Source organism: Rhinolophus hipposideros (genome assembly GCF_964194185.1).
Source record: "Rhinolophus hipposideros genome assembly, chromosome: 2".
In the NCBI taxonomy this organism is placed as follows: Eukaryota; Metazoa; Chordata; class Mammalia; order Chiroptera; family Rhinolophidae; genus Rhinolophus; species Rhinolophus hipposideros.
Window position 1 is genome coordinate 29,168,522 of NC_138048.1, and position 19,464 is coordinate 29,187,985.

Consider the following 19,464-nt stretch of genomic DNA (forward strand, 5'->3'; position numbering starts at 1 on the left):
TACAGATTTTGACCTATATAACTTCACAAAGGCAAAGAAAACACAAATTAAGCAGGGAATTTTAGAAGCTTTAAAATGTGTGTTTCTTGAAATCTTTTCCCGTCAACAGCCTTCCAGAAAACTACTACTATTACTAGGAGGCTCCTAGCTAATAAGAACACAGTCTAGGCAAGATAAACACAGCTCAAAGGAGACCATCTGCGTCAGAGACTTCTGATAGCAATATGTAAGAAGTTATAATGAATGTAATAGAACTGAGAGTCCAGAAATAAATTCTCAAATTTACAGTCAATTGATTCTTTTAAGGATTTTAAGACAATTCATTAGGGTGGGGACAAGAATAGTCTTTTTAACAAATGGTGCTGGGACAACTGGATAACTTGAACCCCTACTTCACATCATACACAAAAATTCACTCAAAGTGGATCTAAATTGAAAAGCTAAAGCTATAAAACTCTTAGAAAAAAATAGGGTGTAAATCTTGGCTTTGGATTAAGCAATGGTTAAGATATGACACCAAAAGCATAAGTGACCACATACAAATACAAATATTGAATTTCATCAAAATTAAAAACTTTTGTGCTTCAAAGGTCTATCATGAAAGAGAAAGATAACCCACAAAATGGGAGAAAATACCTGCAAATCAAATGATTTGATAAAGATATAGTATCCAGAATACATAAAGAATTATTATAACTCAATATTAAAAAGACACATAACCCAATTTAAAAGTGAGCAAAGGATCTGAATAGACATTTCTCCAGAGCAGATATACATCAGCACATAAAAAGACACTCAATATCATTAGTTATCAGGGAAATGCAAATCAAAATCACAATGAGATACCACTTTATACCCACTATGATGGCCAGAATCAAAAAGACAGATAACTAAGTGTTGGCAAGGATGTGGAGAAACTGGGAATGTAAGATGATGTGGCTGCTTTGCAAAATGGTCTGGCAGTTCCTTAACAGGTAAACACGGAGTCACCATATGATCCAGCATTTCCTACTAGCTACTACCCAAGAGAACTGGAAATGTATGTCCACACAAAACTTGCACACGAATGTTCATCCACTGATGAATGGATAAAGAAAATGTGTTACATCTATACAATAGAATATTATTTGGCCATAAAAAGTACTGATGCATGCTAATAACATGCATGAACTTTGAAAACATGCCAAGTGAAAGAAATAAGTCCACATACTACATGATTTATATAAAATGTCCAGAATAGGTAAATCTATAGGGAAAAGATTAGTGGTTGTGTAGGACTGGAGCGGATTAAGGGGTAGGGAATGGGGAGTGACTGCTACTGACTATGGGTTTTTTGGGGGGGTGATGAAAAACTTCTAAAATTGACTATGATGATGACTGCACAGCTCTGAATATACTGAAAATCAATGAACTGTGTATTTTAAGTAGGTGAATTGTATGGTACGTAAATTATATCTCAATAAAGCTATTATAAAAACTGTTATAAAGCTGTTATAAAATGTGTTAGTAGGTAACCAATACGTTAGTAGAATAAAGGAAGGCAGTTAGGAAAAGTGAAGGGGTTGCAATTTTAAGTAGAGTGGTCAGGGTAGGCCTTACTGAGAAGGTGGCATCTGATAAAACCCTTAAGTGATGGAGTGAGGTCTGAGGTACGTGGATAACTGCGAATAGGCAGAGGGAACCACACAGGGTCTGAGGAGGGAGCATGACCAGCATGTCTGAGGCTAGTACGAACAAGGGCAAGAGAAGTAAGAGATGAAATCAGATGAGTAATGAGAAGCCACATGTTACAGGGTTTGGAAGGTAAGGACATTGGGCCGAGTGAGATGAGACCTTCATTTTAATAAGACCATACTAACCACTGGGTTGAGAGTAGACTGAAGGGGAGAAAGGGCAGAAAACAACAAAGGTCAGGTAGGAATCTATGGCTATAAATGAGGTAAGAGTTGATGATAACTTGAACAAATGGTGGTCATGGAGGTGCTAAGAGGTAGTTAGATTCTGACACATGTGTACTCCAGGAAGACACTGATGGGTGTGAAGTTTGAGAGAAAAAAAGGAGTCAAAGGTAACTCCAAAGGATCTGGATGAAGCACCTTAAAAAAAAGATGAACATAAAAGTGCTTAGGGCGTGATTGCAACAAATACCAATATTGCTCTTATTCATCAACTCAATTTTCATGCTGGAGCCACTTTAACATGTCCCACAATACCAGAAAATCAGTGATATGTTCCAAGTGCAAGGCAGCATATAATTTATCCTTAACTAACAGCCTCTGCCATGGGAGGTACCGTTTCCCCGAAAATAAAACCTGGTCGGACAATCAGCTCTAATACGTCTTTTAGAGCAAAAATTAGTATAAGACCCAATCTTATACTATATTATATTATATAAGACCCGGTCTTCTATTATAGTAAAATAAGTCCGGGTCTTATATTAATCTTTGCTCCAAAAGACTCATTAGAGTTGATGGTCTGGCTGGGTCTTATTTTCGGGGAAACACGGTATTTTTCTAAAATAATTTAAATCAAACATTTAACACATACAAAAACATTTATAACCCATGTTACTCCACAAAACACTAAATATGGGGTGCATTTCACTTGGGTGCTCTGGACAAGACAGGCAGCAGCAGTAGGCAGGATGCCCTCAGGCTTCTGCTCAAGCAGACTGGCATTCTGCTCTTGTTTCCTTGTGCAGCTCAAAGGACGGTTAACATCTACAGTGTGGATTCTACACTAAGTCTTAGCAGCAGAGTCTAACCCACAGTGAGGATCACCATCATCCCTATTAAAAGAGCTTTTATCCTTCCCTAGTATCTGCCTGCCTTAAGCCTTCAAGACTTTCTGGAGGAGGCAGGCCTCTAAACAGGTGGGCTTTTGAAGGCAGCATAATGTGATTTGAGGAAGAGCATGAGCAAATACAAAAACAAAGGCAAGACAATAATTAACAACAGGATAAAGATTCCAGGGTTTTCTTAACGAAGACGACATCGGATTTTCTAAGACCGTTTCAAACTTAATTAGCAATATTACTATCAGCCATAATTGATATCCTATACACAAGTTTTATGTTTTTCAATTAAGTACAATTAAAATTTTTTCCAAAACGTAATAACTGCAAAGGCTGGGAACTTTATAAATTGCTTCATGAGATATTTATTTAAACATGACATCTAATATTAATCCATAGCTAATACCACGAAAATTTGATAAATCTTTTATAAGTCCACAAATCAATCTAAAAATATCTGCATATTGGTTACCTAGAAATTTTTTGATTGACAGCATTGGCTATTTCTGAGATTGCAGGATTGGGAAACAGATTTAGATTTTCCCCAATTAATACTCTTAGTTTTGTGTGCTTGACTGAATTGAAAAAAAGACTCTCAGCAGTGTCAGCACCCATCACTTACAAGAGTATAACACCAACTAATACATTAGCTGCAGGGTATACTATTTGTCCAGTTGAAGTCATTTACTTCTAAAGAAAAGGAAGTCTGAGTGCCTGTATTCTAACTCAAGAAAGCATAAAGTACTACAACTAAGTTACTGTGTTTATTTACCAGAAAGAAGAAAACAGAAAGAAGCAAGATGATTCATACCCACAAATTCTCCTTTATTTGCTCTAAAATTCTTTAAATAACCCATTTCCCAGAGCCTGAAGGAACATGAAGTCTTGCTTTCCCAATTCATACCTCGTCAGCAACCTTGCACTGTAGTGCGTGGACAGTTGCTTTGTTCAAGTGCTAGAAGATGCTGGACCAGGCTCATCTGTTACTACTAAGTTCTCTTGTCAATATAACTGTGTGACCTTGGGCCTAATTGTTTCCATGATAGAAGAAAACTGGTAGTGATTTGTACCATCTGCAATTTTGTGAAGAGATATTTATACACATAATAGAATTGATGTGACTCAGTCAACCAACATTGACCAAGTGCCAGATACCATATGAAGTATTTTACGTCTTACCTCCTTTTACATACTGAGCGTAGGACTAAATCTTACGTTTCTCTTAGAAATATTACAATGTCATCTATGGGAGTTGAGTCCACAGTGGGAGCTCAGGACAATTTTCTCAGATGAAAATACTCAATGCTTTCTTATGGATGATGTAGGCATGGCTTAGTTCAAAGCAATCAACAGTGTAGTCAGATAGACTACAAGCTACATATGGATAGATCAAACCCTTTTTACACCTAAGCTCCTATATACTAAGAAATGAATTATAGGCCATATTAAAAGATCACACAATTCTTTTGTGACCTACACAGTATCTAGGACACTAACAAATACATGAATAAGAGCAGCAGTATCCACGAGGTAGCACAAACACACATCTAGTCCCTTCACAGCACTCCTAATGTACTAAAAAAATGAAACACACAGAACACACTCAAGTCATTAAGATGATCTTCAGGTTATCTGTCAGCTTGGAATAAACTCTTTCCAGTAATACGAATTGCCTCTGGGTTAACACCATCGTAACAGTGTCTGTTTATAAATGCTCTGCAAAATCGGTAACACTTTGCTCATCAGCACCTTCGTTTTCCAAACTGACACAAGAATACAGATGTTTTTCTATTAATACACATGTAGTACATTATGCACACAAACACGATACATATTTACTTGTGTGTAAATAAGGACAAATCTAAAGATATGCATGTAAATGGAGACTTCATTAATAAAATCTTATTAGGTAGTTTAAAAGGTTTAAAATGTCTGCCAGATACAACAATAACAAAAATTAGGAACACAATAGAAAAACTAAAAAAACAGAAGCCTTGCTAAGTGTTGTACTCAAAACAGAAAAGAGTCTATAAAATTATTGTACGATCATGGTAGCAGCAAACAATCTAAGGAATTCATGCTCTATTTTCAAAACCAAAAACATTCCATGAAGAAAAAACAACCAGTCACAGAAATCTGGACTCTATTAGACAGTAGTTCTCCATCCTGCCCTATATTTCATTTATAAGTTGATATAATCTGATAAAAGATGGAAGAAATGGAAAATATTTGCAAAAGAAATGTGGTTAAAGAATGTGGCAATCAGAAAATTATTATACTACTGGTGTTAATTCTAAAAATAATCTAATGTATAACAACAATAACACTGTCAAATGGAAATATTTCCCAGGTCCAGCTGTTCGCAAGTCTTAAGCACACTATTGTCAAATTTGAACAGGTCACCAGGCAATGAATGAACGAGTGTTCATGTTCTAATTAGAAAGTATGTTAATAGCTACACTGAATTATTTGATTTCACATGAAATTTTAAACTATTTACGATTTTTCCTCATCAAAATAGAGGCAAACTGTACACTGACCACTACAAAATTCTGGATTGGTAAAATCTAAAGTAATGAGGTTTAAAACTGACTATCAGACTACTACTTGTCCGTCGTGCACATATACAGCACCCAATTTAGAGCACAAAACAGAAGCTGCCTTGAGGGACTAAAAGCTTTCAGTGCAAATGCAGATATGTCGCCTGAGCTCACTGTCCTAAAAGTAAAATAACTTCAAATTCATTGTCCAGAATCATCCTAGAAATGTTGAGCTTTTCCTAGAAACTGGCCAATGGTGAACAGATTAAAAACTAGGAAAAACTACATCACTCGCCTATAAAACTTAGTTTACTTTTCAAGTCCAGTGGTAAAGGCTATGTTTTTAAGTTTTTAAGTTTATGTTCTTAAGTTTCATAAAAATGTCAGCAGCACTTATTAGTATACTAGATGAAAAGATCTGAGTTAGGACCTCTGAGCGGTTGGTTCTGGCTCTCTCACAGAAAGACCGGCAGTAACTTAGGAGTTTCTCTCTATAAAACTTTTAAATAATGGTTGCTAATATGATGTACAGACTATCTCTAAGGTCCATATATACTCATATATCTTCAATTTTCAAATGAAATTTTCAATTTCAGAAAGTCTAGTTGGAATTTGATGGAATTATAACACTCCAAGTAGAAATTTCAGGCCTCTCAAAATTACTGAAGTGCCGATTAATACTATTTATACCTGACTTTGCCAATGCGGAAGTGGGAAAACTTTTCCTTTCACTGGTATCTACACTCTTTCAAAATGAGGTTTACAGAAAACAATTACAAAGACAACCGGTAATGAAAAAGACTAGAAACTACTGCTTAAAGAGCATTAAAAATAGTAAGGAAAAATGAAACTATAAAAGTTACAAAAACTAGACACAAAAGTAAGGAGAACACCAGGTACAACCGAGGCATTAGGCAGTCCAGAGCTTCATCCAAGACGGCTACTTGGTGTCCAAAGCCTCTTACTACAACTTCAACTCAGGTAGGATGCATCCTAATTCTTTGAAATGTTTTGTTGTAGAAGGTATGTCTGATTCTTTAAAAACTGGCCTAATTCTAGAGTTACATGGATAACCAGAACTCTTAATGCAGTCATCTCTGATCCAGTCTCCTCTAATAGTCTCTTAACTGGCCTCCCTACAATTATTCGTATCTTTCTTCACACCAACTCCTCACAGAGCCGGTAAAGTCATAAAAACAAATAAACAAAGACATAAATCCAGTCAAGTTCCAACCCTTACATTTTCTTTAAAGCCCTGAATAACATGACCTACTCACCATGCACTCTCTTTATCCTAGCGATGCCAGCTTCTTTTCTGATCCCTCCTTCCTACCTTGAGACTTTTGCGTCTGCTCTCTTCCCTAGAATGTTCTTTCTTGTCTGTCTAGAACCTCCAATTAATCATTCAGTTCTCAACTTAAAAGTGACTTCCTCAGGAGAGCTTTGCTCCTGATTAACTTTCCACTCCCTGTTCCCCTCTGGCCTATTCTATTGGTTGTTTCCTTCACTGTACTTATAACTACAAGTAAGTAAGTGTGTGTTTGGTATCTTTTTCCAACCCTGTACTATAAGACCATGAATGCTTGAGTCTGAATTATTTACTGCTATTCTGTCAATGCCAGTCATACAGCAAGAAATAAGGCATTGAAGGGAATGTAATTTTGCAATGGGCTCTTGCACAAAGTAATGAAAATTAGTCTATCTCACACAAAATCAGGACTCGATCACAACACATTTTATAACATTAACAAGTCTTTGTGAGAATTTAACAAACGAAGAAGCTATTGAATCAAGATTTTTCACAATCTTCATTCCCAAATACTTTAAATCTTCAACTAAGTGGCTAAGCTGGGGACATGTAGTGATGTTCCTTGAAAATATTCACGGAATTCAGTGTGGCAGCTAAGTTTCCTAGATGGAAACAAACTGAGGTGCTCAACCGAAGCCAACCAGCCTTCAAGTGAATGAGTCATTCAAGTGAATGAGTCATGTGACTAAAAGGCCACCCAAGAAGAATAAGAAATTCAACCAGTGTTCTCTTGAATTTAGCCAATTCACTCAATTTCAAATAAAACAAATGCTCAATGGATGGGACTAAGATATGCAAACAAACAAACAAACAAAAAAGAGTAAAAACTCAGGAGAGATCCCTGAAACGAGGATTCCCCAAGATGATTATGAGTTTTGAAAAGTGTTACTATAAAGAACTTTTAGATTATAGTGGAAATTTTAAAAAAACTTTGGAAGCTAAGATTCATCTAAACTAATGTCATAGCCGTTTGAAATTTGGCACAGACATATTTAAGTCCACAACATACTGATTCTGTTACCTGAAATCACTGTCAGTTCTTAAGAAAAGTTAAAGTAGGACATCAGGTTTCTGTGGATCAAAAAGCTCCACAATTTAAATATCCAATGTAAGAAACTTTTTTGTTTTGAGAGAGAATATTTTCCAAAAATCTTCAACTCAATAAATAACAGGGAGAAAGTGGAAAATGTGAAGAGAAATAAATAACTTAACCTGATATTAAGACCAAGAAACTGAACAATAAGAAGCAAATTATGTGTTTATTTTCTATCCTCCCATCTATCAATCCAAGACTTCTGGGAAGTAAAACTGAAAGGATGGAAATCTATCATCATCTCACTCTTTTTTACCTCATTGTTTTGATAGTAGGGGTGGAGGAAATACGTATGTGTGTAGTGGGGAAAGAGGAGAAACTAAACTAACATTTGTTTTATGCCTACTATGTTGTATGCCTACAGACACGATACATGTATTATTAGATTTAGTCCTCACAACTAATTCACTTACAGATGAGGTTCACAGAGGTGAAATGACTGGCCAGAGGGTACCTGATTTTAATTCCAGGGCTACCTAGTGGCCCCTAGTGCCTTGCTACACTACACTGCCTCAGTTCCTGGTTCTGTCAAAAATATTAATTGTTCATTAGCATAATGTTTCCAGTTATTTTCTTTCCATTATTCCATCCAAATGAGTTTTCTTTCTCACTTTTTCTGAGAGATTAGCCTTCATACCTTGTTCTATAGCTTAGAAACTAAGGGAAAGTAGACTCTTCCTCACAAAGAACAGCTCTCTCCTCTGCCACATTCTAAATGAAACTTGTAATGGTACATCCAAGGTTTATCCAAACCTATCACTGCTGAGAAGGAAAAGTTTGCATTGCCCTCAGTCATGCCCAGGACCCACACCTAGGAGGTACTTGGCAATTTTCTCAAGTTTATACAATAAAAACTTCATTTTTAACTTTAAATGGTCAACTTAGATACATCTTTGTTAAATATTGAAGTAATTTAAATGATTGTTTTGATATATCCTTGTACTAGCAACACTTCTTAAGCATTCTCACCACAATACCCCTAACAGCAGAGGGGAATACATGCCAAGTAGCCAAAACACTCGAGAGATGTCATTCAAATCTTGCCTTTTATCTTAGAGATTCAGAAAAATTTTGTATTCTAGTCCGCTTAGTAGCCTTGATTGTAGTTTTTCCCTTTCAGATTCTAAGATTCTAAATATCAACAATGTGGAAAATGAGCTTATTTTGTAAGGTCTCAGAGAGCACACAGGGTACTCCTGGTGGTACAACTATTCTTTGAGAAGAATGGTAATATAGTCTTTAACACAGTACCATGAAATGGTAAAATGTGGATAATAAAGCTTTAAATTGATGTACTACATTTCAACAACTGACATATTTTTAAGTCATTATTTGTGTTCCAATATTATAAAAGTAAAAAAAAAAATGTATCAGTATTTCTTCTACTAAGAAAAGGGAAGTATATGGACTTTACATAAAAGTTAATACATTTTTAAATTTTGAAATTCTGAAACTGTTGTAATTTTATTTGCTAAATTTATATATGTGTTATTAACTGTTCAGTCTTTCTACTCTATTATAAACTTAAATAACAGGTACTTGAAGAAACATTTCATTTTTCTGTTTAGAAACTATAAAATGTGGGAGCCATGATACAAAGTGAAAATTACCTTGTTTCTCTATAACAGAGTATGAAGCCAAAAATCCTCGTCCAGAAATATGGATTCCACTCATGAATAGCACTGTAATTTCGTTGCTTTTTGATTCAATGGAATGGTTCATTTGCAACCCCAGACCACAGTATTTGCCTAGGAAAGAAAGAAAAGCAGGTATTTGTGGTGGCTCTCATGAAGTCAGTATTTACAATGTAGATAACAAAATCAGAATATACCAAACTGGGTATTAAATAGTATAAAATGATAACAAGGATGTTTAGTGATTAAAAATCACATTACTCTGCAGGAATAAAAAAAAGCCAAGTAATAACTGCTCAAATGATTCAAAAGAAAAAATTGTACAAACATCAGTGACCTTATGAAGATTCAATTTCCTATGAAATACATGTATACTCTTTAAAATAAAGAGGAATTTTTAAAAAATTAAAAGCATTTCAAGCAGCCAGGTGGCTGCATGAAGTAGATAGTAATATTCTTAACACGCTTCCCACAGGGTGCTTCTCGATTCCTGGCCTCAGGAAATACCTCATATCTTTTCAAACCCTCTCAATTTTTCTTCCAAGGATTACTGGACTTCTGGTCAATCCCTTTAGGTGATCATTTACAGTGAAATTAAAAACAAAACTCAATTTAGTCTGTAACTTCTCCATTTATTTAGCATTTAATAAATAAATACCAAACATCAAGGTACACACACTTCTCTTAGGTGCTATGGTGTTCAATATAACACATACATCTTGCTCATCCCTTTCTTTAGAAACACCTACTGTGCAAAAACGAAAACAAACAAAAAAGCTTTCTATTTCTGAATATGGATTGCAATTTAATATATCAATATTTTTAGTTCAAGCAAAATAACACATTACAAAGAACCCTACAATGGTCATTTGAATATATGAGAAGAAAGATGATTAAAGCTTCAGACTTGTTTTTTAATACCAAGTAACTCAGAAATAGTCTGGTAAACAGGACAAATATTAAACACTGTATTACTTTTGAGTACAAAGTAGTTAAAATTATTGACCCAATATTAAAAACAGAGTAATATATATTTCATGTTATTCCAAATATTATCTGAAATATTAATATCAAAAGCTGTATAATTTGTTAGCAAAGCCAAATACATGCAGAGCTAGCACCCACCACACTAAATCTTAAGGCCTAATGGGAATAGGTAAAAGTAAGAGAAATTTTACCCACTGGACTCTTTACATAAGCCAGTTAACTCTTGTGAAAGTGAACATCAGTTCCATCTGGGCTCATCAGTATGAGCTGTTCTTAGCCATTTAACGATCTATGTCTTTTTACAAGGCTGATTAAGATGATCCGTACAAGACTTTTCAGATACTTTTAGTACAAACGAAAAAGATCATATTTAAAGAATACCTATCTTTATGAAAAATATATTATTGAAGTGAAACAATGTTTAAAAAAACTTTTTTAACCCTTTTTAATATGGACAGAAGCATAAAAATATTTTTATTAGTATGGCAGTTTCACCTTTTGTTTATTTGGAGTTATCTTGTCCTCCAAACTGTGAATAAATTCAATCTGTGGTAGAAATAAAACATTTTTTTAAACCACCCTTGTACTGTGAAACTGAAAAGGCAGTTCTAAAGAATGGATAACCTCAATTTAAAAAACAGAAGGAATCAAAATAAAAGTACAATACTCTGTTTTCCCGAAAATAAGGCCTAGCCAGACAATCAACCCTAATGCGCCTCTTGGAGCAAAAATTAACATAAGACCCGGTATTATATTATATTAATCACATCATAACTATCATATCATATCATATCATATCATATATCATATCATATCATGACCTGGTCTTATAGTAAAATAAGACCAGGTCTTATAGTAAAATAAGACCAGGTCTTATATTAATTTTTGCTCCAAAAGACACATTAGAGCTGATGGTCCGGCTAGGTCTTATTTTCGGGGAAACACAGTAACTGACCCTGTAGGTTGCTTAAGTGAGTTCAAAATACACCAGATAAACATCTGCCTTCACCTGCTTTTCTCAGTCAAGATGACGCTCCCTTTCCTCACTGGGGTCCCCTCTGATCACAGATTTTACCTATTACACAAGTAATGAAAGCACTTGGCAAAATACTTGGGGAAAGAAAGAAGAAAAATCATCCCTCATCTGGGCAATATCCTATTTAATTCTTGAATTCCATTTCTCCAGTTTGGCCATTCAGAGACACTCCTACATCAACATAAAGCATTTAATTGCCAACAATTACAGGCTCTGCTGATGGCTCTCAAACTCAGCCAAAATCTCTACTTTCTCATGAATAAATAAGAGAGGAATTTCAAAAAACAGTGTATGAGTACATACAGAAAATTACAAATAAAAAAGTTAAGTATTAATCACAACACTCATGAAACACTGGCTTACAGTCTAAAAGAATCCATGTTCCAGGCAAATAAGAGTGTTTAAAAATTATTAGCCCTTAGGAAACTAGATAAAGAAATGTAAATTAAATCCAAAGCAAGTAGAAGAAAACAGATAATAAGTAGAGATGAATTTGAAAACAGGAAATCAACAGAGAAAATTAATGAAACCAAAAGCTGGTTTTTGAAAACTGATAAGCCTATAGTGAGGCTAAATAAGAAAAAGAGAGGATACAAATCACTAATATCAAAAGTGAAAGTGGGGACACATCACTACTGATCCCACAGACGTTAAAAGGATACTAATGGTATACTATGAACAACTCTACGTCCACAAATTTAATAACCTAAATGAAATGGACAGGTTCATTGAAATACACAATTTGCCAAAACTCAAACAAGAAGAAATAGACAATATGAATAGGCCTGTTATCTATTTAAGAAATTGAATCAATAATTAATAATACTTCAAAAGAAAAAATACCAGGCACAGCTGGGTTCATTGGTAAATTCTACCGAACATTTAAGGAAGAAAGTACACCATTCTTTACAATCTCTTTCAGAGGACAGAAGCAGAGAGAATACTTCTTAACTCATTCTATCAGACCAGCATTACCCTAACACCAAAACCAAAGACATTACAAGGAAACTGCAGACCAATGTTTCTCATACAAATAGATGAAAAAATTCTTAACAAAATATTAGCAAATCGAATCCAACAATGTGTAAAAACTATACACCATGATCAAGTGTAATTCATCCTATGTATACAAGGTTGGTTCAACACTTGAAAATCAACTAATGTAATCCATCACATTAACCGGATAAGAAAGAAAAATCACATGATGAAATAATAGATGCAGAAAAAGCATTTGACAGAACCAACACCCATTCATACTAAAAACTTGGTAAACTAGGAATAAAGGGGAACTTCCTCAACTTGATAAAGAATATTTACAAAAACCCTACAGTTAACATCATACTTAACAGTGAGAAATTCAAAGCTTCCCCACTAAAATCAGGAACAAGAAAGTCCACTTTTTAGCATCATTGGAAGTACTAGCTAACATACAACACACAAAAAAGAAAGAAAAAGGTATACTGATTGGGAAGGAAGAAATAAAACTGTTCACAGATTATGTATTAGGTTGGTGCAAAAGTAATTGCAGTTTAAAAGTTAAAAATAATTGCAAAAACCGCAATTACTTTTGCATCAACCTAGTAGAAAATCTAGAAGAACCGACAAAAAAAGCACTGTTACTAACAAGTGATTATAGCAAGGATGAAGAATACAAGATTAATATATATAAGTCAATTGCTTTCCTACATATGAACAACGAATTAAGTGAAATTTGAAATTTAAAACACAATACCATTTACATTAGCACCCCCCAAAATAAAATAATTAGGTATAAAACTAACAACATACGCATAAGATCTATATGAGGAAAACTACAAAACTGAAGAACAAAACCAAAGAAAGACCAAATAAATGGAGAGAGATGTTCTATCTTCATGGATAGGAAGACTAAATACTATCATGTCTTCCCAACTTGAAATACAGATTCATGGAATCTAAATCAAAGCCCCAGCAAGTTATTTGGTGGATATTGACAAATTTAAAAGTTTATGTGGAGAGACAAAAGAGCCAGAATAGCCAACACAATATTAAAGAACAAGGTTGGAGGGCTGACACTACCTATCTTCAAAATTTACAGTAATCAGGACAGTGTGGTATTGGTAAAAGAACTGACAAATAGATCAACAGAACAGAATAGACAGCCCAGAAGTAGATCTACATAAATACAGTTAAGATCTTTCACAGGGAGCAAAGGCAATACAATGGAGCACAGATAGTCTTTCTAACAAATAGTGTTGGAACAACTGGATATCCACATACAAAAAAATTAATCTAGACATACTTTACACCCTTCACAAAAAATTAACTCAAAATGGATCATAGATTTAAAGGTAAAATGAAAAACTATAAAACTTCTAGAAGATAACATAGGAGAAAATCTGGATGACCTTTGGGGATGATTATGACTTTTTAGATACAACACCAAAGGCGCGATCCATGAAAGAAAGAATTGATAAGCTGTACTTCACTAAAATTACAATTTTCTGCTCTGCAAAAGACAATGTCAAGAGAATAAGACTGGGAAAAAAGATTTGCAAAAGACACATCTAATAAAGCACTCTTATCCAAACTACAGAAAAGAACTCTTAAAATGCAACAATAAGAAAACAAACTAATTTAAAAATGGGCCAAAGACCTTAACAGACACTTCACCAAAGAACCTATACAGATGGCAAATAAGCCTATGAAAAGATGTTCCACATCTTATGTCATCAGGGAGACGCAAAGTAAAAGGATATATCAGTATACCCCTATTATAATGGCCAATCTAAAACACTGACAACACCAAATACTGGCAAAAATGTGGAGAAACAGGAATTCTCATTCAATGCTGGTGGGAAAGCAAAATACACAGTTTGGGGATTTCTTATAAAACTAAAGAGTCCTACTGTACAATCCAGCAATGACACTTCCTGGTATTTACCCAAAGGAGCTGAAAACTTATGTCCACACAAAAACCTGCACACACATGTTTACAGCAGCTTTATTCCTAATTGCCAAAACCCAAAATGCTCTTTAGTAGGTGAGTGGATAAACTGGTATAGCCAGACAATGGAGTATTATTCAGTACTAAAAAGAAATGAGCTATCAAGCCATGAGAAAACAAGAAGGAACTTTAAATGCATATTACCGAGTAAAATAGGGCAGTGTGAAAAGGCTACATATCATTTGATTCCTGGAAAGGCAAAACTATGGAGAGAGTAAAAAAGATCAGTGGATGCCAGGGCTTCTTGGGAGAAAGATGAATAGGCTGAATATGAATGACTTTTAGGGAGTGAAAATAGTCTGTATGATACCACAATGATGAATATGTGTCATTATACATTTGTTCAAATCCATGGAACACGCCACACACACACACAAAAATTAGCCATCAAAGAAACACAAATCAAACCCATAATGAGATACCTCTCCACACCCACTCGGATGGCTAGAATCAAAGCAGATAACAAATGTTGGCAAGGATGCTGAAAATTGGAACCCTTATACACTGCTGGTGGGATTGTAACATGATGCAGTCACTTTGGAGAAGAGTCTGGCAGTTCTTCAAAAGGTTAAACGTAGTTACCAGATGACCCAGCAATTCTACTCCGAAGCATATACCCAAGAGAAATGCAAACATATGTCCACACAAAGTTGTACATGATAATTCACAGCAGCATTATTCATAACAGCTAAAATGTGCAAACCAACCAACCAACCAGCATGCTGGTGTTCCTAGGATAAACTGGCATGGAGAGGTGCTGATGATACATCTGAAAGAAAGAACAACGTGATCTTTTGGAAACAGAAGGAGCTGTAAACTATCACTCCAGGAGGCCTCTAGGAACTGAAAGCAGTGCCTGGACAATAGGTAGCAGAAAAATGGGGACCCCAGTTTTACAATCGCAAGGATGTAAATTCCGTCAACAACCAGTGAGCTTGGAAGAGAACCCTCATCCCCAGATGGTGTCTTGATTTCAGCCAGGAGAGACCTTGAGAGGCAGACAATCCAGTCCAGTCATGCCCTGTCCAGACTTCTGATCTACAGAAACTGAGATAACAAACTGTGTGGTTTTAGGCTGCTAAGTTTGTGGCAATGTTATGAAACAACAGAAAACTAATACAACCAGAAATTTACTTTGCTGTAGAATGAGACTATACTGCTTTTGGATGATCAGATCAGAGAGAAGTGTACTACACACGCTGGAGTCTATGGCTCAGGGCCTGTATTAGCAGATGTATTTTACTTGGCCTCTTGGCCAGTACAGTTTGGGACCATGCACTACTTCAACATGTTTGAATTAGTTGCCAAGATTTAAAAAATTTGGAAACTTCTTATCAATTCTGAATTTCTGACTTCCTCTTGGAATAAAAAAAAAAGGGGGAGACCTGGGCCAGTTTCCCAAATGGCTGCACCTAAGTAATGGCCGTCCTCTGAAGGAGAGTCACACTCCAGTTTGCCATAGCCGCCACATCTAATGTCCTTAACCTAAAGCCCAATGATCATTTATCATTACGACAATGCTATTATTACATCTAGTCCATTTCACTCATTGATTTGATCTGTCCAGCCCCTGTGGGCAGTGAGTCTGCATCTACTTGCATAGAGCTTAGAGATCTGAAGGTTATCATGCCTCTTCCAATGCCCATATCAACCACGCTTTTGGTAGATGATGAAAAGCAACATGTTTATCTCTGGAAGATGTTAAATGGAAATATAGTCAAAAGAAAGGAGAGATCCTCTGATTTCAGATGGACTACCAAGTGGAGCTAATGTTGTCACGAAACAGGAAATCTGGTTTACGTTCTCAACTAAATGGAAGAGGTGTGCCATGGGGCAACGCTCCTCTGAGGAACTTGCACGTTAGACATACGGCGGAAGGTGGGAAGTGATCTGCTGCAATAAAAGCCCACCAACCCTGTCTTCCTCTAATAGATGGAAATGCAGCTTGCTTAGAGAACTTCACTCTTAATTTACAAACAAACTGATTTAGGGACAGTTTTTTAGTGCCTATGTTCAGAAACACCTCTGATCTTAAAAACAGAACATGGAAGTCTCAAAGGAGTTCACTTATTGAACATATTTTATCAAGCCCCTGAATATCCAGGCACTGAGCTAGGTATGTGCCAGGGATTCAGTGATTAAACTAGATGTGCACAGTGTTGCCCTCAGAAAGCTCAACGTAGTGATGAATACTTTAAAAGTATTTTTTCCTACAACATCATAAAGACACTGTCCATTCTGATTTCTGGGAAGGTGGCTACCTCAGTGTTATTCCTGTCATGAGTAAATGACAGATCTGGCATATGCACATTTTAAAATGAATAAGGTCCACATGGGAAAATGAACCTTGACACTTTAACTCGTACTTCACACAGCATAAAAAACAACCAATTTGGACGGACGGAGGATAAATTGTGTAGAAAAGAAAACAATAAAGCTTTTAGAGAATATCTTCATGAACTAGGAGTAGGCAAAGATTTTAAAAGCAAACACAAAAAGATTAACAAATGTGAACATTAAGTTAAAATTAATAATGTCTGTTTATCAAAAGATACTAATAAGTAAAAAAGAATGTCACAAAGGGAGGTTTTTGTAATAAATATACCTGAAAAGAACTCATAACCATAATATATACAGAAAAAATAAGAAAAAAATCACCTAATAGAAAACATAAAAAACTTAAACTTTTTATAAAAGAAGATATTTAGATGGTTAATAAACATATGAAAAGAGCACAATATTACTAGCCATCAGGGAAATGCAAAGCAAAGCTACAATGTGGTATGAGTACACACACACCAGAATGGTTAAAATGGAAAAAAAATGTTGAGAGCAGTAACCGGAACTCTCATACACTTGTGGAGGGTATAATCTGGTACAACCACAAGAATATGTGGCAACATCTACTAAAGCTGAACATATGCACAACTAATGACCCAGCAATTCCTCCTATAGGTACAGAAATGTGCACTTAACATTCACCAAAACACAGGTAATGTTCATAGCAGACAATTAGTCATAGCCAAAAACTGGTTTTATGGTTGATAGACCTTAATTTTCTTACAATTTCCTTACTGTTAGAAATTTAGATTGTTTCTAGTTTTTTTGTATCGTGAATATTGCAGTAAACATCTAACACAACCTCTTATGTCTTCTGAAGGCTTTCCTTAGAATGATTCTTAACACATCCTTCCAGACCACTACTCAAATGAACTATACCAACTAATACATCCTCAATAAAAGAAGGGTCAACTTCATGACACACACACCAAACATATTAAAATTTTATATTTTTTACTAATCCAAGAGAGAGGGAGGGAACACTGTTAGTTTTAAAAATTTGCGTGTCTTTGATTATAAGCATAGCTGCTCTTTCAGAATGGCAGCTTGAACAAAAGAGCACATAAAATTTTAATCCTATTCATGCTGGTGACCAAAGGGTTTTGATAGACAATTTTACAGCCTTCATGTAAACCAAAATATCCATGAAGTAATAGCAATCTTATCCATTGAAATTTTCTGAGTGGGCTTTCTTTCTTTCTTGTGGAACTTCTACTTTAACTGAGGGCTTTAAAACTTACCTTCTGAAAAACCAGCAAACTTCTGGATTGAAGAGAGCTTCATATTCAGTTTCTATTTTTTAATAAAAACTCTTGAAAAGTTGGTGACTCAAGGCCCTGGCTCTTATTAAGTTGACAGTTTCTTTCAGGGTAGCTGGCAGAGTTTCTCATGCCAAGTATAGTAATGTAAAAACAATGAGTCATAATAATATGTAGACTTCAGCAAAACCAGATGTGTGGCCAAGCATCACAGGTGAGACATACATAGCATACCAAGAAATTTCTTTCAAAGTTTTTCTGGAAAAAATAAACTTTTCACCACTTAAGAGATGTCAAAGGCTTTTTAAATATTTCTTATAAGAGCTCATAAATAGGAATTCTTGGATGGGGTCAGCATCACATAGCAGATTAAGTTTCATCCAGTTGAATGTTGATGAGAAATAAGACAGCTGTCAATTCCTCATTGACCTGCCTTGTTAGAGGAAACATTTTGAAGTGATGACATCATTTACAGAGACAAAGTTTCAATATTTTTTTCTCTGTTCCAGGCCACAAGCCAGTTTGACCATTTCAGGGCAAAAAGATTCACTAAGGTCTTTCAAATTGTATATGGCTTCTGTACTTTGCAATTCAACAACGAACCTCCTACGACGCTGTTCCATTAGGGACAAATCCAAGAGAAGTTTAAGTTTCCATTAAGCCTTCTCATGAAAAACATCCACAGTAATCATTGTATTTTCATGATCAACAGATACGAGAAGGCTTTAGCCTTCAGGACTTCATGTTTTCATAGGCTACGACATTATCTCACATGAAACCCTGTGGTTCTTGCCTGATAGAAACATCTATCAGGCAAGATACCAATGGCTGAAATTAGATATCACTTCTTTAATTCCTGCGGATGGGAAAGTACTCCAAATGTAAAATGTTAATAATGATCATATTGTGAAACCTTTTAATTCTTTCATTTTACAGAAAATAGTTTTCAAACACAACTTTCAAAAAAAAACACAAAACAGTAAGAAACTAAAGAACAAAAATTACTTTGTTTTCATTAGGTTCATAGGTCCCTGAAGTATATCAACAGATTTCATGGAGTCCAATAATAACTTATGTGGTAAAGGTTAATGAAAGACTCATTGGGAAGAGACAAAGATGGTTAAGACATTACATTGCACAGCCAGAAAATACTATTAAAAAAAAAATTCCCCAGTAGCTGAGAGCACAGACTTCACAGAGGAACTTAAGAATGCAGAAATCCTGACTAGGGCAATTTTGGAAAGGAAATACTTTAATGGAAGAAGTAGGTTAAAAGTAACAGAGACATACTTTGGAAATTGCACAGTAAAGGGAGAAAAAAACAAAGCAGGGAGGGGAATCCGGGATCCTGTAAGACAACAACAACAAAGATACATAGTTCCTTCCCCACTATATCCTCTTTTCCAAAATAAAATTTTAAAAAAATTACAACACTGACAGAAGAGGGCTATCATGAACTATAGTTTGTAAACCAAACCACCAGCCC

At 35.3% G+C, this 19,464-nt stretch overlaps 1 protein-coding gene across 6 annotated transcripts in view; it reads right to left on the minus strand.

Annotated features, from left to right (window-relative positions):
- Positions 1–19,464, minus strand: part of DCBLD2 (discoidin, CUB and LCCL domain containing 2) — a gene marked incomplete at its 3' end in the record, with an annotated part of 87,371 nt that overhangs the window by 36,581 nt on the left and 31,326 nt on the right. For all 6 annotated transcript variants that reach the window (XR_013991819.1, XM_081027019.1, XM_081027021.1 and 3 more), the window contains one exon: positions 9,347–9,484. Coding sequence is in view for 5 of the 6 variants with exons in the window: in XM_081027019.1 (XP_080883145.1) it covers positions 9,347–9,484 (138 nt within the window). The remainder of the gene's footprint in view (positions 1–9,346; positions 9,485–19,464) is intronic.